At 36.6% G+C, this 26,003-nt stretch overlaps 2 protein-coding genes across 12 annotated transcripts in view; both read right to left on the reverse strand.

Annotated features, from left to right (window-relative positions):
* gsk3ba (glycogen synthase kinase 3 beta, genome duplicate a) overlaps nucleotides 1-11,516 on the reverse strand; it is a 91,837-nt gene extending 80,321 nt beyond the window's left edge. Inside the window, exon 1 of one of the 2 annotated variants that reach the window (XM_009304494.5) lies at nucleotides 10,714-11,516. In XM_009304494.5, coding sequence (XP_009302769.1) covers nucleotides 10,714-10,801 — 88 coding nt within the window. In that variant the 5' untranslated portion in view covers nucleotides 10,802-11,516. 2 annotated transcript variants of the gene reach the window in all.
* An 8,072-nt stretch (nucleotides 11,517-19,588) lies between these two features.
* Nucleotides 19,589-26,003, reverse strand: part of gpr156 (G protein-coupled receptor 156) — a 30,712-nt gene continuing 24,297 nt past the window's right edge. For 5 of the 10 annotated variants that reach the window (XM_073912497.1, XM_073912498.1, XM_073912496.1 and 2 more), the window contains 3 exons: nucleotides 25,719-25,955; nucleotides 23,158-23,319; nucleotides 19,589-21,130 (listed from right to left, as the gene is read on the reverse strand). In XM_073912497.1, the coding sequence (XP_073768598.1) occupies nucleotides 19,841-21,130; nucleotides 23,158-23,319; nucleotides 25,719-25,955 (1,689 nt within the window). In that variant the 3' untranslated portion in view covers nucleotides 19,589-19,840. Of the gene's footprint in view, nucleotides 21,607-22,745; nucleotides 23,320-25,718; nucleotides 25,956-26,003 lie in introns of those variants that run through there. The other 5 variants (XR_012385171.1, XR_012385172.1, XR_012385170.1 and 2 more) reach the window with 2 other exon arrangements.

Here is a 26,003-nt window from a genome sequence, read left to right on the forward strand (position 1 = left end):
CACTTGTACATACCGGAAGCGTTCAGAAAGAACACAGGCAAAGAAACTCGACAGAGACACATTAACACCTCACTGCCAACTAGCGTTTTGGAAGTGTTTGGAAATGCAGACCAATAGAGACAGCGTGCAGAAGTATAAATGCACAGCTATGCGCGTTGCATGCGCCATTGGTTGCACCGGTCACTTGACACAGAAGTAATAACCAGGTTTAACACCTCACTGCCAACTAGCGTTTTGGAAGTGTTAATGCAGACCAACAGAGACAGCGCGCAGAAGTATAAATGCACAGCTACGCGCGATGCATGCACTGTTGGTTACGCAGAAGTATAAACCAGGCTTAACTCAGATCTGCTAATCTGAAACCGAAAACTCATCATTTCTCTATAAATCTACTAAGAGTTTAAGTTTAAACACTGGGTTGATTGAACCTCCTTACTGAAACAGGCAATGATCTCAGTAACGTTTGTGAGAAATACTACAGTACAAACTTTCCAAACTTTGATTTATTTGTGGAGTTAATTCAAGTCTTTCGATGTGTCACAAAGTTGTGACAAAGTTAAAGCATGCACACAGCGCACGTATTTAGCTTTGAACTGTTTTTGCACAGCAAATGTGACAGGATACACATTAATACCCACTGCTTTATGGATATCCAATGTTATTGTACAAAATAAATTGATTTAACATTTACAAACTGGGATTGAAGCATCTTTTCTTATAATTGACACATAGCTGCGGTGACAAAGACAGTAAAAATAGCTTTATAAAACATTTTAAACTTGTAAAACTCATTTTTGATCACATTTAATGATGATTGATGATTACAGCGAGCTGAACAGTTCTTTTAATCCTGGTTGTTTGCACACGTCCTGCCTTGTTGATATGATTACTATGATGATTACTATGGAAACACGTTAACATGTGGCTGTCAGTCACTTTGGTGGGCGGGGAAACCGCTCTCCAATGTCACATTGCGGTCGGCTTTAAAATGCGAGAGATTTGAATTTTAACATCAGGAAATAAAAAAAGTGACTTTCTTGTGATTTTCTTTATATCACCCCAATATGACTGTGGACACATTATACCACCACACAGTTCTGTCCAAACAGCTTACAAAAGATGATTTTCATCATAGGTGCCCTCTACAGTAAGACTTCACCCAAAAATGAACATTTTGTCATTTAATAACCATAACTTTGTTCCATTGTCCATGTATTGTTTCTTTCCTATAAATTTTTTTATGTACTTTCCATTGAAAACTTGACGTCTTGACAAGATACACTAATGCCCCATTCACACGGGGCGTCAGCGTCAACGTTTTCCATTTACTTTGAATGGTTGACATCAAGCGTTGTGGAACTGCATTGTGGATTCCTCGGCGCCGTTTCAGAGGCGTTGCTCGCTGCAGAATTTTGGACTAGCTCAACTTTTCAAGCGCTGACAGAAGGGTCAGCCAATCAGATCGCTGTATGCAAATACACCAGCTAGACAGTGGCCTATTGCTGACTGAATTTCATTGGCTGATGCTGCTATGATGATCGCGTCAGCCCCAATTCTTAGACACGCCTTCAGTCAAGCGTTGACACTGAAGCCCCGTGTGAATGAGGCGTAATACTTTTAACAGAAAATAAGACATTTTATTTTGTGATTTTTTGATAAATACAATAAAAATATAAGCTGTAAAAATACTATATAATATTTATGCACATTACTAATTCCGTTCACTTTAGATCAACTGAATGCATCTTTAGTGCTGAATAGAAGTATTCATTTCCTAAACAATCAAACTGACTTACAACAGTTTTTACACAAAAGTGTACAATTTGGATAAATTTTATGCTATAACGAATGCATTTTTGGCAGTATCAGAACTGATGCATATGAGAGTATGAAATGCTCTATTGTTATTAAAATGCACACATGCAATAAATTATACATTAGGTTTAACATCCCCAAATTACTGATGTCCTTTAAATCTGTTGTTAACAGGTCTTCCTCTAAATGCGCACACTATGTGATATTATGCAATTTCTGTACACAGTGCACACTAGATTCATGTCATATGGCCTTATCAGTGAGAACATGTAACAGCCTACAAATAAGGGTTATCACAGTTAACGTTTCTATCAAGTACACAGCACTGTTGCATCACATGACCTTTATCAGCACCTTTGAAATCTTGCTATTTGTTCCTTTGAATATGCTACTTTAATAATTTTTTAATGTGTCTTAAGTCACCACTGCAAGCTAGAATAGCATTTTTACATTGTTCATTAATTGAAAAGAACCCTGTGGAAAGAAATGGGGTGTGGAGAATAATCAATATAGAGTACATACTGTACATGCACAGCTTAGCGAGCCACACCCTGGAGCTGCTTATGGCTCCCATCCCCCAACTCTTGCTGTAGTCATGGTACAGGAAAGTGGTGAGGGGCCCCTGGATGAAGATTCCGCTTGAAACACTGTGATCCTTAGCAGGTGGCTTAAAGGCTGACTAAAAGGTATAGTATAAGTGTACAATTGGGAGGCAAAGCTACAGGGCAAACACGAAACTGTTGTTTTTAGAGAGTATTAGTAACATGAGTTTGTGTGCAAGTATACACACACACATATATAAATGAAAAAAAAATGGTTAAATAGTGTTCATTAAGTTTTACTTCATGCGCTAAACATTACATAATCAACTTTACTACAGTGGCAGTTTGGGCAGATCATAGGTTATCAATTTTTAAAAATCAGTTCAGCGGATTTTAAAGAAATTGAATACAATTATCTCAATGTTATTTAATTTTAGCAACATTAGCCAGGCCTAACTGTGAAAGATGAGCAATGCCAACTTCAGCCATATGTCTTCCAAGGCCTTGGCTAGTTATGCAGTACTCTCCAAAATTCATCCATTTTCCTCTGCTAGAATTTAACCATTAATCACTACATCTATATTTTTTAAAAAAAGAAGAATAAAACACTCTGATTTAATCTGTAAAATTAGCGTCGTGTCCATTTACACAAGAATATGGTCGGTACGTTGGCTTTTAAATGCTAAACAAGGATCTCATTGTCCCTGGACAGCTGCCTTTTCCGGAAAACAAACTAAGTGGGGGTTGGGGAGGCGTTCTGAAGAATCACACGTCCCACTTCAGAACCAGCTGCTATGGCCGACCACTAATGCGGTCTCCTCAGATCAGCTGCCAAGTCACACACATGTGTGCACGCTTGTAAACGAGACAAGCCGTGAGCAAATCTCTTCATGTGCTGAAGAAACCAGCACAACAAATGCGAATTTAGATTTGTCTCAAAGTTCTGCGAAAAGGTGGCCATGCATATTCAAATATGAAGAAGTCATTTAGCTACAGCGCATAAAAAATATCTTGAGCGTGCGCGTGTAATTCAGGCATTTAACTACTGAATTAGGACTCTACCTTGAAATATATCCAAGCATGTCATTATCACCAGCCTGAAGTGCTGCCATGTCCATCTTTTTGAAGGTCACACCCTTCTACTCTCCCTAGGTAATTTCTGACTCATGGGTTTCCTTCTTCCAACAACCATCATGATTTATTGCCAGCGAGTGATTCATTTGGTTTCAGTGTATCTGTCCAAACAGAAACCCAGTGTATAACCTGTTGAAGCACGTCTGTTGAGACTGACACTAGATGAATGAGGACATGATTGCTGGCATGTGTCGTCTGACTTTTCTCACCCTCAAGATCTCTAAAATAATTTCTAAGGTGACAACAAAGAACACTAAGGTCCAAAACAAAAAATCTTCTATGAATTTAACTTGGGCCACTAACCCAAATTGGAGTTAACAGAAGACTAGGAACAGCATGAGTGGTATGTGTATTATTAGCATGAATGAAGATGGACCAAGAAGTGGATAAAACTTGCCAAAAGAGTCACAATTAAGAGATCAGATAAAAGTATTACTGTATATAAAAAAAATCCTGTGCAAGAGCCTGCACATCTATAACGTGGCATTTACACTCAGCGTTTTCCCTTTTTGCCTTTGAGCAGTCTGTAAAATGGTCCTGTGGGAGCTTGGCATTTCTTGAGTCGCTCTCTGATACACTTAACAGAATTTACCTAGAGGGGACTCACTCAATCTTTTTTTCAAAAATCCTGCAAAGACTGCTCAGTGAATGATACTTTTTAAAAATTAGTTCAACCACGAAGTTCACTTGCATAGTGGACAGAAAAATCAACTATTGGCTCATTTCCAGTGAACGGCACTGTTTGGTAAAGTATGGTATGGTACTTATTTATCTGTTTCCACTATCAGAAGTATCAAAATAGCAAACTGTACCACTTTTTGGAACCCTTTAATAAGGTTACCTAACACTATAGTACAGTACCAACAGGGCATGGCTAGACTGGAAGATTTAACATCCTGCTATTGGTTTGCAGTGAACCGACACCAGCGTGTGCAACAAGCTTGGACAACAACACAATATACACTCAAAACACACTACATTTATTGATGGTACTCAGAAATGACCCATGCTTAAAGTCCACCTCTTCTCATCAAACAGCCACATGAAAAGCAGCAAGCACAGGATTTGCTGTATGTCCTCTATTGTTGTTAACAGGGCAGTTCACATCACATCTAAAGATGTGGAAACCTCAAGGGGTGCCTTCCAGGGCTTCCTAACTGTATATGCACAAGCTTCCTGCCCCTCTACATTTGAAATAATGAACCTGAGTGTGCAAAAGATGTGAACATCCTCTTTAGCTACAAGCGAGAATGTGTATTATACTTCTGCGCGCTGTTTCTGTTGGTCTGCATTAACACTTCCGAAACGGTAGTTGGAAGCGAGGTGTTTATGTTCCTCTGTGTCGAGTTTCTTCGCTGCTGTTTTGCTTTTTCTGAACACTTCCTGAATGTACAAGTGGCTCAAACTCGCTCATTTTGAGGCAGGAACTGGCGGACAAGCAACAACTTTAACTATGAGGTAAACACAAAACAAAACTTTCCATCCGGAGCTCCTTCAGGGGACTCCACACTTGTAAACAATCACTCCATCGGGCTCTCGGCCCCGCCCAGACTGGTCAGCGCTACCAAGCCGACCAATCACAGAGCTTGCGCTACGCGTCGTTGCGACATGTAGTTATATTTTTTGAGAGGTGCACGTCAGCGACGCCGACGGTCACGGCGTAGGGCTGTGCGTCAAAGAGTAGGCTGCGCCATAGCATACGCGTGCAGTTGACGAAGAAGTATAAATCTGCCTTTAAGAGTATGCCTACCTAAAAAGTTTGGGTACTACTGGCAGTGGAAACACAAAACAAATCACTGTGCTGTACTTTACTGAACCATACAGGTATACAAAAAAGGCCTACGGTGAACAACTCAACCAAAAGAAACAACTGAAAGAAATTTCAGATTTGACTTGAACTTATTTTTTAGAAACTAGTATTGTGTTCTGCTTATATTGTTTTAGATATTAGCACTGTTTAATGCCTCTCTTTGTCAATCCTGCTACAGCTTCTACTGTAAGGCACAGTTACTTCCTGTTGATGGCTTAACAAGTCAAGGTACAGTATCCTGTAATGTGTGAGACAAAGGCTGTGTTAATCATACAGGTTGTGAGAACTTGTGAGAATGTAACTTCTCTGAGTGAATGCCATGTCATCAAAGGGAACTGAAGTAAACTTCTAGAAGCACACTGCCAATAAACCAAAAATAGCACTTTTTCACTGGTTTGCTTTCGGTGGAACAAAGAGCTAACATTAGATCTAGCATTAAGGCCCAATCCCAATTCTACCCCTAAGCCCTTCCCCTTACCCCTCGTTTTGCGTTCATGTGAAGGAATAGGGCAGTCCCAATTCTCTTTAGCTTAAATGCGTAGGGCTAAGGGGAAGGGGTAGATACCCCTTCGAACTGAGAATTTTCAGAACCACACTCAAAACCAAGGTTTAAGAAAATTTCCCAGAACACACCAGCATAGCTGCACCCGGAAGTAAGATCCACAAATTAGAATTATATAACAAAAATATTATTATATTAATATTAGTATTTTTGTTCTATTTACGAATTTATACAACAAACAAGCATATTTTATTACATTCTTAACCCCGTTTGTGTTTTACCATCATACTTTTTATTAAAAACGCTAAAATAAAAACTGTTAATTTGCGCTCTCTATAAACCATAATAACAACTCCTGTATGGCGTCCAACAACATTCTATCACTCATTAGCCCCTTTCACACATACAGACCTTTCCGGAAAATTGCCGGCAATTTCCGGAAAGGTTGTATGTGTGAACAGGTCCTTTTTGAAAATACCGGTAAATTCGTTCTGGCTATTTTCCGGAAAGAGAAGTTGTAACATTACCGCCAATTTGCCGGAATGCTGCGCTGTGTGAATGCAGAAGGAAGATTACCGTAATAAGCGCGTGCACGTCTAGAACGTGCTGACGTGAGACGTCTGCTTTAGCCAATCACAACAGTCATTTACGTCCGCGTGGTTTGTGAGAATAAAAACCTTTGAATATTTTTCCAGACACATTTAGCTGCTAGAAGTTAGTCAGATCACGTTTATATGTTCTTCTTAATGCCAACTGTGTAAATAATCATCGATGAGATGCTTATAATAAGCCGTTGTTTGTTTACCTTTAAGCTTTGTGTGTGCCTTTGAAACAGCCTGTGAGCGCCAGCACACGCACATATTATGAACATCTCGACATGAGAAAGTGATCCTGCGAAAGTTGTTCACAATATTGATCATCCACAGAGTTTGTAATTTAGTCAAATGTTTACAAAGACAAGCGCAGCCGTTTAAAGCTCATTTGTGGTGAATGATGTCAGAATTTACCGGTATTTTGGAATGGATGTGTGAATGCTCTTTTCCGGAAAATTTCCGTAACGTCCTCGCCTGTGTGAACAGCGCTTTTTTGAATATACCGGTAAAGTCGTTCCGGAAATTTTCCAGAAATTTACCGGTATCACTGTGTGAAAGGGGCTAATGACACTCGAATACCCTGTCAGAAAAGTCTAGTGGCTGGGAATGAGCTTTTTACAGTGTCAGTGTCTCTTAATGTTGTTTTTGTGTATTTACATAAGCGATTATGGCCACTGTGTAAATGCACAGTATAGTTACGATCTTATTGCCACATTAGATCATTAGGATAATATATGCCTTTACTGATTTACCAACAACAAATACCAAAAAATAACACAACTTGTATAACTACAGCAGTCGCGATCATCGATCTCATATTAAGCAAGAGATCGAGATGACATATGATGACGTGTGCAGGTGCTATAGTGGTGTCCCATTTCTTAGGGGTAAAATTTTAAGGTGTAGGGTACAAAATACAATTGGGATTGGGCCTAAGTGCTCTATACATTGTGGCATTAATTTATTTTGTGACCAAAAGGTGACATCATTTTTCTTCTCTAAAATATGAATGTCTTTACACTGCTAACCTATTTCCTTTGGAAACAGGAAGGACATACAAACACATCCAATAGATTAGTTGCCAATCTTATGCTTGTCAAATCAAAAATATTATTATGGGAAAAACAATCAGATCAATTGAGAAATTATTAATGGAGGACACATAAATTTTTTTAATTCGCTCCTTTCCTGTTTTAATAATGTGCCAGCTTCATGTGGCGTTTCATCTTTCCTGTTTTACCAATACAAAGTACTACACTGAGAATGGGAAAAGAAACTTTTTGCATTAATGTTTGCCAATATTGCCTATAGCTTCAAAAGCCTTTATCAGCAATGGTAAAACGTACTTTGGCCTTGATTATAAGATTTAGACGATAATTGTTAAAACTTTTGAGGGTCTTTTAGTCCATATAGCTAAAAAAATATATATCTGACAGCTTCTTTTAAACACCATCAGCCCATCAGTTATTGTTGAATGCAACTAATGATTGCAAAAGAAGGCAAATGCACACTTGTGAAGATCCAAGGAGTAGTGCTGAGGGTGCAGTAAAGCTTCCACACACCCACAGAAGCTGACAGTGGCAGATGATAATGGAGTGGGGTGAAAGGTGACACCCGCCTTTCCGAATCCACAGAGAGAGGAAGGAGAAAGAGTGTTCCAAAGTCAGATTATTGAGTTTAACAAATCTCATCAAATGGGTGAACAAAGACTGGGTGACAGCTAAATGTGCAGTACAGAGGAGAGTGAAAATAAAGAAAATATGCTTGAAAGTATGGATATAATCGTTCAATGAACTTTGTAAGGCTGGCTATTTTATGTTTAGGTTTGAATAATCTGACTTATCCATTTGGAATAAGTAAAAATTAGGACAGTTCTTGATATTATACGTAAGGAAATGGTGGGATCAGGAAAAATTGGGCGCAACTTGATAGAATGAAGCCAGGTGGTTCGAGGGGAGGGGTAGAAAAGGGGGACGTCAGCCAAGAAGTAAAGATGTTTTACTGGCAGAGCACATAATTACATTTCGATAAAAGATAGCCGAGACAAATAGAAGGTGGAATTATATTTTTCAAATGACTCTTTTATAATAAGATCAGGAACATGCATTTAGAAAGCGAATTACCTCTGACTTCACGTTGACTTTTCAGTGAACAAACAATGCTATTTTTATATCCTGAATTAACTCACTATTGTTGCAAATGTGAACGAACGGACAAATGTGTCTTGATGGAAAAATAGCAAGGTCTGAGAGAATACATCTGAATGGACACATTCCTATCTCTATTACTATGGCAGAAAAAAGGGACAAAAAGGCATCTGTCTGAAAACAGATGGCACAGCTGTAGTACCGTAACAACAACATCCATCATATTAAGGTTGCAATGGCTGTTGAGATAAACTAAAATTAGCTATTTATACATTACTGATGACTCCTGCGTATGGACATTTTTAGGTCAAGTGTATCGCTTCAGAAGGTAGAACAAACAACCAATATTTCTATTCAAACACTATTAAACATTACATGTCAATCTGAAGCTTCTATGTTAAAAGAAAACCACTTCTTTTTATGCTACTATTACTTAGTTCAATAATGCAATAGCTGACAACTTGCTCAGTTTCAGCAGAGACTATTCATTTGATATTACTCCTTTTACTACACATTTTGACTTGAATTTAACAGTTCACCCATTAACGAACTATGTTGGTGCTAGCATCGGTTTCAAATTCACTAAAAACTACATTTTATAGTTTATTAAGGGTTGGTTTATTATGTTTAAACATTCAAAAACATTGGATGATGTCAAAAACCCGCCATTTTGTTAAATATTCTCATAAACAGTTAGTGGTGTCTATATTTAGCGCTACATACCTGTAGCTATCTATGTCCTTAATGTTAGTCATTCAAAAAAAGAGAAAGAGTAAAGCGTGCGTATGTCATACTGCAGCTTTTATTTACACTTCATTAATACATTGAAGTCTTTGCTGTGTTATTACTATATTACAATTTGTGTAGTATTTCTACTGAAACTCAAACGCTGTTCTTTTGTATCTTTGTGCTTTCAGATTTGTTTGTCCTATTGCTCAATTGGCTTGTGTAGTCTTGTTTTAATACTGAATGTTTACCATATGTTTAACTCTTACAGTAAGCTTAAGAAATTTTATTTATTTATGGTAGACTTTTTATTTACGGGTAAATAAAATGACAAATTTTGTGATATATAGGTTTGGACCACTTACAGTATTAATCTTGCTAGTACTCTTTTTTTTTTTTTTTTATTTAACTCAGTTATATATCATCGATTTTAGATTAAAAACTAAATACCAACCTATATACATTATAGCTGAAATTCAAAGCTTCAAACATTTTGTTGTTATAACTATATACAAAGAAATATGATAATTTTATCTGGCCACTAAATATAATAAAGATGTTATGTTTGAATTTATTGACATCCCAGGTTAAAACACAAATTAATTGACACGCATATGAAAAAAATTAATAATAATAATAATATAATATATATATATATATATATATATATATATATATATATATATATATATATATATATATATATATATATAAATGTTAACAGTGTACTAGTATAAAATATATGTATAGGCAACTAATACAGGAGGAAGTTTCCTGCAGGCCCTGGAATACTTAAATATGTAATACCACATATTGAATGAAAAACATATACCAGTAAAAAGAACCTGAATGATATCGTTACATGAGAGAGTAATTAATATTTAGTAGCAAAAAAAAAAAACTAAAGTAATAGTATGTACCTAAATTAAATATCTACTACTGAAAACTAGTCATTATTTGATTGAGATACTTAAAAGTTTCCAGAAACACAAAATATATATATTTTAACTACTTGATTACTAGTATGAATATGCAACATATGCTTATATCTTATATAGAATGAATGGTGGTGTCAGAGGGCTAAATACAACCCTGACTCCATAGCTGTTAATATCCACACTGGATCAGTCTCCTGTAAATGTCAAGACCCTCTTTATAATAAGAAAGAAGTTAACTCGCCACTACCATGTCGTGAATCAGTGCCAGTCATGCAACCCATGGTAGAGATTTAGCTGTGGGAAAAAAAAAACACGCTGACCGATTTAAAATGGGGCACGTCATATTTCACCCAGAGGTGACACTTGAAGGCACGCAAATCTCAGCTCATGTGCCCGACTCGGTCGATGCGCACAGATGCGCCGTTCTCTCGGCTAATAAAGAGAATGTCAGGCAAACAAGACAAACGCTAAAAGGAGATTTTCCGGCGTCCGAAAATAATACTTACTGCTGACTTTCATGCTGCCGAATGCCGACGGCTGCGGCACTGGCTTGCAGCTTTCTGCGAAGGAGGTGGTTCTGGGCCGACCGGACATTTTTCAATCCGAAATCCCACGCTTCTCTCAGAGTAAAATACGTCTGTTTGTCTTGAACGAATCCGTTTCGACCTACGGGTAGCAGTTTATTTCCGAATTAAGTAATGAGGGGAAACGGGCGAAGGAAAACTCGGCTGTCCTTTTCTTCGGTGAGCTCTCAAACAGTCTCGAGTTCAGATCATTTTCCTCGGGGTTGTTTTATTGTCGGTGACTTATCAGTATCGTCTTTAGAGATGAAACCTCGGGTAAATTCGGTTATTTATTAAGGTGCTCATGAAATTGGCCTTTTCCCAGCTTCCCTCGAACAAAACCCACGGATCCTCGACTCTCTGTGTGTCTGAAACAGATTTACACAAAGCACACAGTCCGTATCTAATACAGCCTCAAACCGCTATAAACAACCGGGGCGGTTTTTCATCGCCATGCAGTATTTTTCATATACTGAGGTGGAGACTCGACGAATCAGCAGCACCAGCCATGGCGGCTTCCTTGCTCTAACCAGCGATACGAATGAGAATTTTCCAATTGCCCAATTTCAACACTGATATCCTCGGCCGCTCCGACCCACTTAACTCCATGCACACAGATGGCGAAAGAAGAAATCCAGTTTAACACACGGGCAGTTCAAGAAACGAGCCAAACGTGCGGTTCCGAAAGGAAACGGTGAGCAGAATCCCCACGGTAATTCAGAAATTTCCTTTTTTATTTCTTCTCCGTCGGTCTGTGCTCGTTCTCTTTGTCACTCCGACCGATCGACGTAAAGTGCGTTACGTGCGCAAGAGAGGCAATAGAGATGAGCGCGAGCACAGCCGGGGTTACGCCACATCGTGGCGTCAAGAATCGGAAAATGTGAACGCGCAGGAAGGCCTAGGGAGGTCCGAGCTAGCCAATCTTACGGTTTTCCTTGCCGATGGGCGGGGCGAAGGCGACTATTCAACCAATCGAATGCGCGTGTCCGCGGAACACATGGTGTAATTTGCCAATCTGTCAGCGCGCTCGTGCTCTGCAGACACGGATGACGCGCGGAAGTGGAAAGTGGGCGCGCGCGTGGGAAGACTGACTGTAAAAGCGGCCAATAGGTGTGACCGAGGAAAAGAAAAGGCCCAATAATGAAGAAACATCAGAGCTGCAAAAGTAACCAAGCTGCACTGTTGCTAGTCAGCTGAGCTCCAGTGAACCATTCAGTGACTTGACGCTTTGCCATGGGCTTATGTATTGTGAAAATCAGTTGCATGCTTAACCTTTTTTCTGTTTTTGCTTTTATTACATGTGATTTTATTGTCAGTGTAATTTATTTGAGTCTAGTGCATTTATATGTACAAAAAATAATATAATTGTGCTCACTTTTAGTTTTAGCCTAATCACCAGCCTTTGACCTGGTCACAATATATTTAAACAAATCTGTCTGTCTGTTTGTCTGTCTGTCTGTCTATCTATCCATCCATCCATCCATCAATCTATCATTTTAAAGACAGCTTTTAACAGAGTTGATACCATTGTAGGGGCTGACACAATTTATTTTCATCAAAGTTGCAAATATAACAAAACAATAGATGTTTAATGCAAATGTTTATTTAACTTAGCGTAGAATAAACAAACAAAGATAAGTAAATTAAACGTAATTATTTACAGTTTTTCTCAGTCGCTTTGGTGTGTTTCTTACAACACTAGTGCATTTCTGCACAACAGTTAATGCATTTCTCATAACAATTAGTACAAACTGCAAAACCTAGCTGATGACCTGCAAAAATGTGTCACATGCTCAAAATGGATAGTTCATGCTTCAAAAGCAAGTATTCATGTCAATTAAAGTGTCAGTATCATCATACTGAAGAGTCCCGACACCATTGTTTATGAACAAGATAGTCAAATGGCTTTGTCATGTTTTCATTATGACAGTTTACTCTGGACATTTTTTTTCAATGCAAAAAAATCAGATGTTGGTGACACTGCCTGAAAATGCTTAAGACAGTGCTTTATACTATTTGCACAGCCAATTGTAAAAAGCATTTTTACTGCATTTTACTGCATTTTTACTGCATTTACCTTACAAGTGCATTTTTTTTTTTTAAGTCTAACAATCATCTATGGCTTGGCCAAACAAGCCTAATCAGTGAATCTCTAATGGGTGTTTAACAATAGACCAAAAATAACTAGTTAACAAATAGACAGGAACGAAAGACTACACATATTTGATGACTAGTGTTATACATCTATTAGATCTTCACTGGCTGCCCAAAGTTAGCCTTGTTTTAGCTAAGACATCTATGTGTCTATTAGACATCTTTTGAACACAAAACTGCTTGAAGGAAAGTTCCAAACTGCAAAACTGTCATTAAGTCAAAAATCAAAAAAGTATATTTTGTCTTGTCACATTGACTTTGTTGTATGGCTGCACGATACTGGAAAAATCTGAGATTGCGATATTTTGTTTTTCTGTGATATACAGTTGAAGTCAGAATTATTAGCGCCCCTTTGATTTGTTTTTTCTTTTTTGAAATATTTGCCAAATGATGTTTAACAGAGCAAAAAAATTTTCAAAGTATGTCTGATAATATTTTTTTCTTCTGGAGAAAGTCTTATTTGTTTTATTTCGGCTAAAATAAAAGCAGTTATTAATTTTTTTAAACACCATTTAAGGACAATATTATTAGCCTCTTTAAGCTAAATGTTTTCTTTCGATAGTTTAGAGAACAAACCATCGTTAAACAATAACTTGCCTAATTACCCTAACCTGCCTAGTTAACCTAATTAACCTAGTTAAGCCTTTAAATGTCACTTTAAGCTGTATAGAAGTGTCTTAAAAATATCTAGTCAAATATTATTTACTGTCATCATGGGAAAGATAAAATAAATCAGTTATTAGAAATGAGTTATTAAAACTATTATGTTTATAAATGTGTGGAAAAAATCTGCTCTCCGTTAAACAGAAATTGGGGAAAAAAATAAACAGGGGAGCTAATAATTCAGGGGGGCTAATAATTCTGACTTCAACTGTATAATGTAATATAAATCTTATTTCACTAAATGCAATGAATAGCTCTATTTGTAAAGATTTCATTCAGATAGATTGGGATGATCAAGTCTTTGTCTATGCAGTGCATCTACATAAAATAGAATAAATCAAAAGTAAATAGAAATACAGCAAAGCAGAGGTAAAAAAAAAAATAAATAAAGAAAATAATTGGTTTCCTAGAGATTCTAGCAGTAATTAGGTACAGAAATCGAACAACCAAACATAAAATAACATGGTCATCATTTAATAAATGATTTCAAAAATAACATTTAATAATATTGTTTTAATCTTTAATAAATAATCTAATTAATCGATGTGACTATTGTGGATACACACATATCGATGCTCAAACAATATTTTGTGTAGCCCTACTGTATTATACTAAAAGTAGGCTAATGTGCTTTATTGTTTTGAAAAAGTATCTGAATTGTTTAGTGATCATTCATCAAGATGAAAAAGTGATTTTAATATCCTAAATAAAATTGTTATTAAATAGTCTGTGACTTTATCAAAAGGTACCAATGTGTTATATAGTTGGCCAGCTGATAAAAGTGGAAGTAGAAGTTTAGTAATGTTTGGTACTATAGTTTAGCATGGTAACTAATGATGATTTGGTAAAGTTTTAGTCATCTGATATAATGCTAGTGTCATCCACTCTAATATTATCAATATATCATCCCAGGGTTACACACAATTACTTCATGTTGTCCCAACACAAATTGATTAAGTTAACTTAATTGTTTTCACAAATTTGATTGTATTGGACATAGAACATTTAAGTTGTCCCCCAAACCTCAATAATTGTTTTGATTCAGCTTGTTTTAAATAAGTAGTTCGAACAAGCAGCACAAATTTGTTTTTGGGTGTATATCACTGTATATATTAAAGCTACACCATATTGGGAAAAAGAAAATGTTAATTGCAATATTTTTATTTGAACAATTTATATTGCGATATTTCCCAAGATACGTTAATTAATTGATAATTTAGATGGATCGGGATGATTGGGAGTGCATAAATATAATAAACAAATTACAAACAGAGATAAATAGAGCAAACATGCAATAATGGGGTCTAACAGTATACATGTACAGAAGTAAAATAAACAAATGTACAATAAAGCTGTATATTCTTCCGTGTGTAAATAATTCAATGCAATTAATCTTTGTGTAAAGCTAAAAACATAATAATTCCTTGTGCCCAAATGTGGTAAAGTTGCTTAAAATGTTCAGACAGGTAAACTTTGATAAACTTTTACTTTATTAAGGTTAAACTGATATGACTCCAAAATTTGCATGTGTTCTGAACTATTATAGCTGGTCAGCTACAACCCTGACTCCACATTGCAAGTCCTGCGATATGACTATTGCTGATACATTTTTATCGATGCTAAAATAATATATTGTGCAGTCCTTATATATATATATATATATATATATATATATATATATATATATATATATATATATATATAAATATATATATATATATATATATATATATATATATATATATATATATATATATATATATATATATATATATATACTCTAATACAGTTGAAGCCAGAATTAACCCCGTTTATTTTCCCCCCAATTTCTGTTTAATAGAGAGATTATATATTATTTATTAATATAGTCCTAATTATGCAAGTTATTGTATAACGATGATTTGTTGCCATCAAAAAATAAATGTTGACCTTAAAATGGTTAATAAAAAATAAAAGCTGCTTTTATTCTAGCCAACATAAAACAAACAAGACTTTCTTATATGTATATCCAACAGGTGATATCAGGCTGGTATATCAGACATAAAAAAATTCAAAGGGGAGCTAATAATTCTCACTTCAACTGTATTGCATCTTATCTACTATACGTTTATATATATCTTAGCATGATATTTAGCATCATATTTGCCCTGTGATGTACTAACAACAAACACAATTCTCTGCCAATATTTACTTTTAACAACCGTGTGCTTTAACTAAATGTCAAACATTTTCTGCAAATCTATTGATTTGACATACAAATTTTAACATTTTTCTGTGGCAAAATAAATATAGAAGCTCAATTATATGGATACTATGATGATTTTCCAGTTAAAATGCTTACATAACACAACATAAATGCTTATTTACGTTTTGTAGCTGGGCAGACTTTCTCTTTCCCCACGGCCACCAGCATTAGGTTTAGCTCTACAGTGCATTTTCCATTTGTAACCTGTACATTCTCTTCATATTTCACTATTTATTTTCTGCTACCACTCATTTCTACGACGTGATGTTGTTGCTTTGAGCACAATTTACAATGATGTTTCACAAATAGCTGTGTGAAACAGCTATTTAGCTAAGTGATGCAAGTAATGCAAGTTGAGGTTTCCATTTAGCCTTGATTCAAATACATCCTTCAGCAAATGTGCGCACATACACAGATGTAAATACAGTGTTTATTCACAAGCACAAACATAAAGATTTCACTATTTACATTCAGTCTTTTAAGTATGCAGTCATTTACATGTTTATAGATGTTTATTACTTAGTAAGAACCACTCTTGGGTTCATAGAGAAAATGTTTATAAGAAGCATCAACAAATTTACACACGTTAAAATAAGTACTCGAATGCAAAACAAATTGTTTAAAAACATAAATGCACCTCAAGTTAATCAATCACATTTCCTACTCAGAGTTTAAATTAGATAAATAAAGAGATAAACAAATTCAGTAAACACATTATCTTCTGTAAAACAGCTGCAACTCACCAAAAATAAATACAAATATACTACAACACAATCAGTCATCGCAAAATGCAACTTCAAAGCCACGACCCTGAAATGTTATATGTAGCCTTTAAAATGAAGTGTTATAATATTGCATATTAATTGATTAATCAGTTAATCACATATTAAAAGATTTAATAGTCCACATTATAAAACACACAACTAACTAATTTCACAGCTGATCATTTTCTGTTATTTTGACTCCATGTGCATATAGCTAATATATTCATTGTAGGCTACATTGTTTCAAAATAAAGTTATGTCAATAGGATTGTAAAATCTGTCTGGAAAATAACTTTGAAAGAGAAAAAGTCAGGATATTTCTGAAACTACTTATTAAGCTACATTTATTATTTTAGAACAAATACTGTATATTTAAACAAAAAAAACTTTTTAAACAAACACAGGAAAGACCACAGATTTATTCACATTGGGTCATATTTGAGATTATCAGAGAAGAAGCAAGACCAATTTAGGTCTATTTTTTTTGTTGTTGTTGTTGTTTTTCTGTAATATTTTGAATTTTATTACTATTAAAGTGCCTTTTAATTCTAAAAAATATATATTCTAAAGCAACTGGCTGCAAAGAAATTTTGAGTTTATTAGGCTTCAGTGGTTGAAGTTGTGCCAAATTATTCAGTAAAGTACTTGACGTAAACCAGCCCTTTCAGACAACTGATTTCATATGGTTATCATACCCAGACAACTGGGTCATATTTGAGATTATCAGAGAAGAAGCAAGACCACCTTAGGTGCATTTTTTATTTATTTTTTTTTTTGCTTTTCTGTAATATTATGAATTTTATTACTATTAAAATGCCTTTTAATGCAAAATTTTTTTTTGGCGTGGACCTAAAGTAAATTAATAAAATGTATCTCCAAACTATATATAATTCAAGCACTGATCTTGCCATGTCCCAAAAATATTAAGCTAAAAGAAATCTGTATAATTTAAACAATCATACTGACGTCAAATCATTTTCTGTTGAATTTATTTTAAATAATAAACTATACCAATTAATTATACTTAACAACTCAATGACAATTCTTCTAGAAATAACTAATTAAAGAGATCTGTTTATTATACAGCAGAGATCTTTTTACTTTAAGCACCACTAAATTATTTTAAATATTCCATCAAAAAAGAGCTGTATTCAAGTCTGAATGAAGTGCATTTTTAATGTACAATACTGTTAAAAGTTTTGTAATTAATAATAAGATTGGAATACTAATATAATTATGATTCCCCTATGTGTTAAAAGAAGTTTCCTAAGATACATTTACATGACACTAATGTACTAAAATTGAATTTTTTCTTTGTCTTTTTGAAAAGTTTTGCGTATAGGAGAAAACTTTCAAAATTATATCTGTTACACACTGTAAAAAATCCAGCTTAAAAAATGTAAACTCAGTTTAAAATTGGAAGTTAGGTGGGCATATTTTTGAGCTCAGAGTTGAATTTACTCATAAAAACGAATTAACTTCATGTTTGGACCTGTTTGCTCGATGAAAGTAAAAAAAATTCAGCTGAGGAGACTTTGAATTTTGATTTATTTACTTAAGCGTTTACCACTGTAAAAAATAAAAAGTTGAATTAACTTAAAATTTTTAAGCAACTGGCTGCAAAGAAACTTTGAGTTTATTAAGCTTCAGTGGTTGAAGTTGTGCCAAATTATTCAGTAAAGTATATTTGACGTAAACCAGCCCTTTTAGACAACTTAAAAAATAATATTTGGTACAACTTAATCCATTGAAGCTTAATAAACTCAAAATGTATTTGCAGCCGGTTTCATTAATATTTTAAGTTAACTCAACTTTTTATTTTTTTACAGTGTAGTCACATACAGTAAATAACTGAAATGTTGTAATATGCATGCAAGGCCACTAGTCGACATGTCGATTTGACGTCAAATAAAGAAAGACTTTAAGTTGCCATTCACATATTGCATCTAAAACCATGTTGAAAATGCAAGACGTGCTGCTTCCTTCATTAATTTCATTGCACATCTGTGCGCATGTGCACATGTGGCGTCTATTGTTGCTAAGCAATGATCAACCACGCTTTCCAAGAAACTACCACTGACAAACCCTTGCTGCAGCTCTGATACAACTTTTATTTATGGAGAAAATTAAAAAGCACTGCAGTGTTTGGGTGCTCCGAGTTTGTCTGAGGTAGTCTACCGTTATTACTAAAGTATTTATATAATCCATACAGTGTTTGATGCTGGTTGATTCTTATCACACGATGCACAGTACACTTGTGTCATGCTAAAAAGTTCAGATGTTTTCAACTCACTGTGCTTTAGACACCCTTGGAAAATTTACTTTGTCGTACCAAGTGTACGTTGCAACTACATCAATGTCTATTTGTGCGTTTGATATGATTTGTGAACATAATCTAAGCCTGCCCACATACCCTGTGGATTCCAAATAAGATATACCACCCTCCAAAGGGGACTTTGAGATTAAAATAATCATAGTCAACATATTGAAGTTCAAAACGCTTAAAACTGGCCACTAAAAATGGCTCTTCCAAAAGAAAAATTTGAAGGATACAACTGATGGACACCTTAGGCCCGCCATGATCCTTTGCATGGGGAAGTTGGTTAGTGTCACACACTACGTTCTAGTCGGAAATGCTCATCCCTATGCCCTAATCCCTTCAAAGGTTTCCGAAGGGTAAACCCTTTGAAGGGATTATTGTATAGGGATGAGCCCTTCCAAATGGAATGTTGTCCTAGTCCACCACAATTGTGTCACACATACAGTACTTATAGTATGGACACGTAATATGCAAGTGCAAGACATGATCTTTCTCACGAAATCAAGTTTTTGGTGTTTGCATTAAGATAATAATGGCATCATTTAAAACCAGTATGTAAATGTTTGCATCTTCAGGTGCCTAAACTCCATTGTGTAAATGCTCAAGGCTGCATTAGTATGGAATTTTATTGTGAACCATTTTTTTTTACCTTAAAGAACTTCAAAAAATCTGTTTTCTATTTTATTTCAGTAAAAATGTAACTAATTCATGTGGTTGTAAAGCTAAATATTAAGTAGACCTTACCACTACAGTATTTTAACTGCATGATCAAATAAACACAGCCTTGATTAGCATAGCTTCTTTGAAAAACATTTAAAAATCAATCTTTTAACTATCGCATGTATATATCAATAACTTAATAAGGTCCAGCCAAACAAAATAAAATATCACATCACTTCAAAAAACAAACAATGGATTTGTAGATCACACAAAGGTTGGTTTAACATCGACTTTAAAGTTCACGACAGGATGTGATAAGCGGTAGAAATCCTCGTCCTCACTGTCTGATGTCCCTGAGGTGAGACTGTCTGTAGAGTCATAGGGGTGATGACATGCTCTACAGTAGGACCGCTGGTAGTAACAGTAGTCCTCCGAGCTGCTGGAGTCTGAGTCTGAATAGTCATATGGCTCCTTAGAGTGTTTAACCTCCTCTATCAGTCCAGCGGAGGCTGGCTGAGGAACATGTCCCATGAAAGGAGTAATCGAACATTTGTGAGAAGAACATTGCCAACTGTCCTGTCCTGAGTTGCTCTGAGTCTGTGCTTTCTCTGCCCTTTTACTCCTCCTTTCCTCACGCAACAAGTCATGTCTTTGAGGGTTACCAGTGGAACTTGTTATAGGGTCATCATCCCTGAACTTTTCAAGGTCTGGAAGTCCCCTCCTTCGACCTGGAGGAACCGAGCCTGGAAAGTAGTAAGGTGGAGGTCCACCTTTTGAAGAGTAAAATGGAGGCCTGCGTTTCCGCATGACATAAGGGGAGATGGGTGGGAAGAAGAACTGTAGAGGGGATTGAGGAGAAAGAGTCATGCTTAGTTCATCTGGATTGATAGATGGGCTCCTCGCCCTGTCGGGTGATTTGACAGAGCTGCTTACAGCATCTATACTCAGATCCTGCAAGATCTCCACCAGCTGCTCATTGGTCACAAAGCCCAGTCTACCTGCTGGGGAAATGGCAGGGAGCTCAACAGAGGCTGAAGGCACTGGAGACTCAACCTGAGGTAAATTAAACTGAGTAGAAGCTGGAGGAGGAAAATCCTCAGTTAATTTTTCCTGATCCAAAGGCACATCTTGTGGTTTCTCAGAGATTTCTTTTCCAAGACCGGAGTATCTGATATTGTCTTCTGTGTTTCCTTTTAGGCTTTCAACTTCAAGGAAAGAGTTACCTTGTGTCCTCAGGTGTGGTGAAGACTCATCTGTAGCTCCTGGACCTTCAGGGGATGTTGCATTTGAGGTAGTGTGGATGGGAATTGGTGGAGGAGGTACATAGGGAGGTGGAGAGAGAACTCTGGTGGGAGCGACTTCTGAGTATTGTTTTAGAACAAGTGTTGGAGAATCGGGAGATACCACTGTGGTTTGGGTGGAGGTGGAGTTGAGGTTAGTGTTGGACGAGTCCATTTCTCTCTCATCCAAGAGCTGGCTAGCAGTCATCAGTTTGAGCAGCTTATCCTTGGCATTGTTCACTTGTTCCTGTAGGCTATCAATAACTGCATTTTTCTGCAAATATGGAGGACACATGGGGAAAATGGTTTAAACTCATCACTTTAATCACTGTTATTATCTAGAATGGCTCATTTCACTAAGTAGATGAATGGGTTAGGTGCCAATTTAACAGGATGTGAGATCACAAAGCAGTGCCTTAAGGAAATGTAAAACAAAGGCTCCAGCCTTACTTGTAGGTTAGTGACGCAAAACACACTGCTATCCCACCCAACACTGGAATTTATCATCGCTTACTCAAACTGGTACTCACTGTGAGGACAAAACTAGTTCTATTGCTTTACTCAGATTTTTACTGCTGGCTTGTATAAATCCAATAAACCAGGACCATCTCTTCATGTAAGTTCTCATGTAGATTTTAAGCACCATTCACTTCACAGTCCCTCAGCCTTTAGGGGTAAACCAACTGATGGTCTTCCCTTAATCTATGATCAAACCCAATACAATCCTATAGACTTTATCTGTCTGTGTGTCTATGGCCCCGTTTACACTAGTGCGTTTTAGTTTGAAAACGCATAAGTTTTGCTACGGTTACGCCATCCGTCCACACTACGCCGGAGTTCTCGAGCGCCGAAAACGGAGCTTTTTGAAAACGCTGGAGAGGCCGTTTTCATTCCTAAACGCTGCTGCTCCGTCTCAGTGTGGATGGGGAAAGACGGAGACATCTGAAAACGGAGGCGGGGCTGCAAACGTTCGCCTATCTGATTGGGGCTTTTCCTCAATATTAAGTAGCCCACACACAGTTCAGTCTCACATCCTCTTCTTGTAAGTTAAGACTTCGCAAGTTTGATCAAGGCTGCAGTCTCCCCCTTCTCAGTTTGATATGGAAAACATACCGAGGACACGGGTAAATCTTCAAAGGGAACAGTGTACTTTATAACCTCATTTACATCACCTTGGCTACGTTGTTTCACTTTCTCAACAATAAAATGTAAACATGATTTAAGGAACTGCCTATTTTCTTTTTAATATTAGCAACTTAACAGACAGCAGAAATGTTGAGGCGTCGTGCTGCATATATGAGCGTCATCTTCACTGTGTGGATATTTATAACAAAACGGAGCCTATAACAGCTGCCTCCTTTCAATTTCAGTGAAAATACGAAACGCACCCTCTCTTTTGCTGAATATCAGTTTTAATAATCGATAATTATAAAAGTATAACATACAATAAGTTTATACATTGTAGGAAATAAAGGCAAGCGATCAGTCAATGTGCCTGGATTAATCATTAACTTATCTTTGCGCTTAACCAAAACATGTTACCCGTGAACAAGTAACTTAATAGATTCCAATGACCAAAGTCAGGGAATTGGCCTATGTCGTTAGATAAAGACAACAACATGAATGAAATATCACGTTTAGCAAATATAGTGAGATTAGATCCAGCGGGAGATGCGTGATGAGCAGTCCGACAAGCAGAGCTCTCATCTGGGTAGAATGCTGGAGCGCTTGCCCGAGTGTGTCTGTGTGGTCACGTGATGTGCGTTTTCAGCGTTTTGGTGTGGACGGAGAGCTGTTCAGAAACGCTGGGTAAAACGCGAGTGTGGATGCGGATCGTTTTCATTCTACAACGCCGTTTTAAAACTAAAACGCACTAGTGTAAACGGGGCCTATGTGTTGTGTTTCTAATGCCCTATTTACACCTGCTCAAAGGACCTACTGTACCTGTTTTTGTTGATCTAATCACAAGTAGACAATGCTAAATACAGCTTTGAACAGAATCTGAAACTTTGTGAACTTGTTTACTTTAGCCACTTGCAGAGTTAGTTGAAAACGCAATTGATGAAACTTAATTTACAGTCCTGGTTCTAATGCAAACATGAAAACACAAAAAAAGTACATATGTACCAAATAAAAAAAAAAACCTTTCACTAATGAATGCTACATTATATTTTTTAAGCAACAATTTCAACTTAGTGTTGAAACAACATATACAGTAAGCAACAATGTCTTTGCATTAGGGATACAGTGAAATAAATATGTAACATACACACTCAAAAATCACATCACAACCCCGATTACCTCATTGATAAGTCTTTTCATTGAGTCGTTCTCTCCAAGCAGATAGTAGATCTCATCCTCGCTATACATGGAGTTTGTGGTTTTGCTGGGACTACTGAAGTATTTGGCCATTTGACTGGGATGAGAGTTCGTCTCCTCTTCAAAATGTCTCCACTGGGTCAGCTAGATTTTAAAATAAAAAATATTAGACCATGTGGTGAAAACTAAAGTATAACAAAATGAAGGCACAATGTAAAGGGATTACAGCAATGGGTCTCATTAATTATAACCATGAATTTACCCTCAGAATCATTCCCAATTGACTATTTATTCAAGATTGGTACTTGTCATTGTGTAGCATTTACTAATAGCCAATAAGTGAAGGTGGAGCAGGTAGAATTGGTGTGAGTGAATAAAGGTGGGGGGGGGACCAATTAGCATTTTCATGTATCCATGTATGCAATCCATGTCTGTTGTTGATTGTTGAGTTTTATTTAAGAGCTTTTAAGAGATATTACCATCACTTTTATTAATTTTAAGGGATAAAAGTACGGACTCCACTTGGTGTGCAGGTATTGTAAAATACCAGCGTGCGAGTGGACTCTGACTTATACAGTATCTTGTGTGATTTCCTATGATGGGCTATTTCAACCGACATACAATTCCCAAAGATGTACTCACTTTTTAACTTCCATGTGCATTCCTAGGCACCCATTTAAATGCACACTATGGGCTCTTTTTTAAATGGTCTAAAGCTACATTTCAGAATCCACTTTTGCTATTTTAGGAATGGAAAAAACATATTTTTCACGCACGGAACATGGTCCTAAAGGGTTGTCCTTATTTTCTTAATGAGTTATGGGTATGTTTTGGGCATAGCATGGAGTAAACCAATAAGAGTCTCATATCCCATCCCACATTATCTTTTAACATAGTAGATTTTGTAAGCAAAAAAATAAATAAATGAATGCTTCTCTAGAGAGGAAACTGATCCGTGAGCTGCCTGAGATGAACAAGGCATGGGAGGAGAGAGCAAATTTTATATTTATGTAGACAATAAAATAAATACTGTAATTTTGCCTTTGTTGTACATGATATAGTGCTTTGAGTTTAAGAAAAGCACATCATAAATGAAATGTAATCTTATTACTAGTAGTAGTCGTAGTTGTAGTCATACTATTAATAATCATCTTTTTCAATTCAATCCTTTCATTTTCATATTTAAAGATATTTCTGTGTGCTGCTGTGAATCCTCATGTGTATCATAAGCGACGTGTTTGCATGTTTTAGACCCTCTAATCACTAACTCGCTCTTTCAATAAAAAACAAACAAAAAAATGTCATTGACTTTAGACTAGCCTCAAAATAATAACACTCCAACAATGCACTTTAACACACTTCCTTTTCCGACCAGCACCAGACTGAAATTAGTAAAAATATTTGTCATGCCTGGAGCTCCTGGCGCAATAAGGCGCAAGAAGATTTTGATGCGTTTTGTTGCTATTTTCAGACCAGTGCAACAGTCATTTTAACGTTTTGCACCACGTAGTTTAAATTGCAAGTCCATTTGCTCCACTTTGTGCACTCATGGGTGTTCTGGTCTAAAAAGGAGGTGACGCGTTGCTATTTTGAAGTAATAGAATAGACTGCGCCACTGACCAACTGAAAGCTGGTCTAAAGTCCAGCACAGAGCGCATGAGTTATGTGCGCAGTGCTTAATTAGTGAATTGCAGAGCGGGGGTGGTTTGTTTGGCACAGACGATAGTGAAAGGGGGGGGGGGGGGGTTCCAAATGCAGGTCCAATTGTTTAATACACACAGGATGTACAGCAACACACAAGAGACTCTAATTGGTTTGATGCACATCATGCTCAAAACACACCTGTCACTCATTAAAAGAATAAGCACAACCCTGTTAGACCATGCACCAGGTTGCAGAGTGTATTTTTCCCTTCTTAAAAAAGCAAAAACTGGATTCGGACATGCCCTTAATGCTTTTGTGCCATGCGCTTTAGACTTTAAAGTGTCAAATTTTATTACGTTTAGGCTATATGTTGGTATAAACACTTATTTTACAAGAAAAGGTGTCTTTTGAACCCTTACACTGTCTATCAGTTGGTTAGACCTGCCAGTTTCACACCACCTACTGAATATATTTCTAGATAAAAAATGGACTAATAAATTGACAATGGCAATTTATACTTTAATAAACTTATTATTATTAATATTATTTAAGATACAGGTCAGAGCAAACTACTTACTATTTAAAGGGCAGACCCTAATGGATCCTTGCCTCTATTCTATCTTCAAAGAGCTGGTGTAATATTACCCAAACTCCAGTGTCATAAAGAGCTGACACTAGCAGTGTCCTCTCCAAACAGACAGGGCACATTGTGTAAACACATCTGATGTTGGATGCTGACTCATCACCTGCTCCAACTCCTGTTGTAGAATTATTGATAGGTTGTAGCTCAGCACAAACCTCTTAAGTTGTTTCAGACTAGAAAAAAAGTGAAATGTCTGGACTAAAATTGAACCAGAGTTTGACTGAAAATCACTGGTTGCAAATTGAGCAGGACATACCTGAGGGACAAACAGAAGACAGTTGATGGCCATTGTGCAGATGAAGATCGCTCCAGATATTACGCTGTAGACTACATTAGGCCAAGAGTAGAGGTAAAGGGAGATGGGTACAGCCACGGCGCTTGACATGGTGACCAGACAGACAGCACCCATGATGGTCTTAGACTGGTTTACGGGGGGTAAGCTCACATTGCTCGTCAGGCCGGCAAGATACGTGCCATACAGGAGGAGGCTGCCCTGAATTACCAGAGAGGAAGTTCAGAGTGATGCATTTTGTTGTTCTTG

The sequence above is a fragment of the Danio rerio genome, chromosome 9 (assembly GCF_049306965.1).
Source record: "Danio rerio strain Tuebingen ecotype United States chromosome 9, GRCz12tu, whole genome shotgun sequence".
NCBI lineage: Eukaryota > Metazoa > Chordata > Actinopteri > Cypriniformes > Danionidae > Danio > Danio rerio.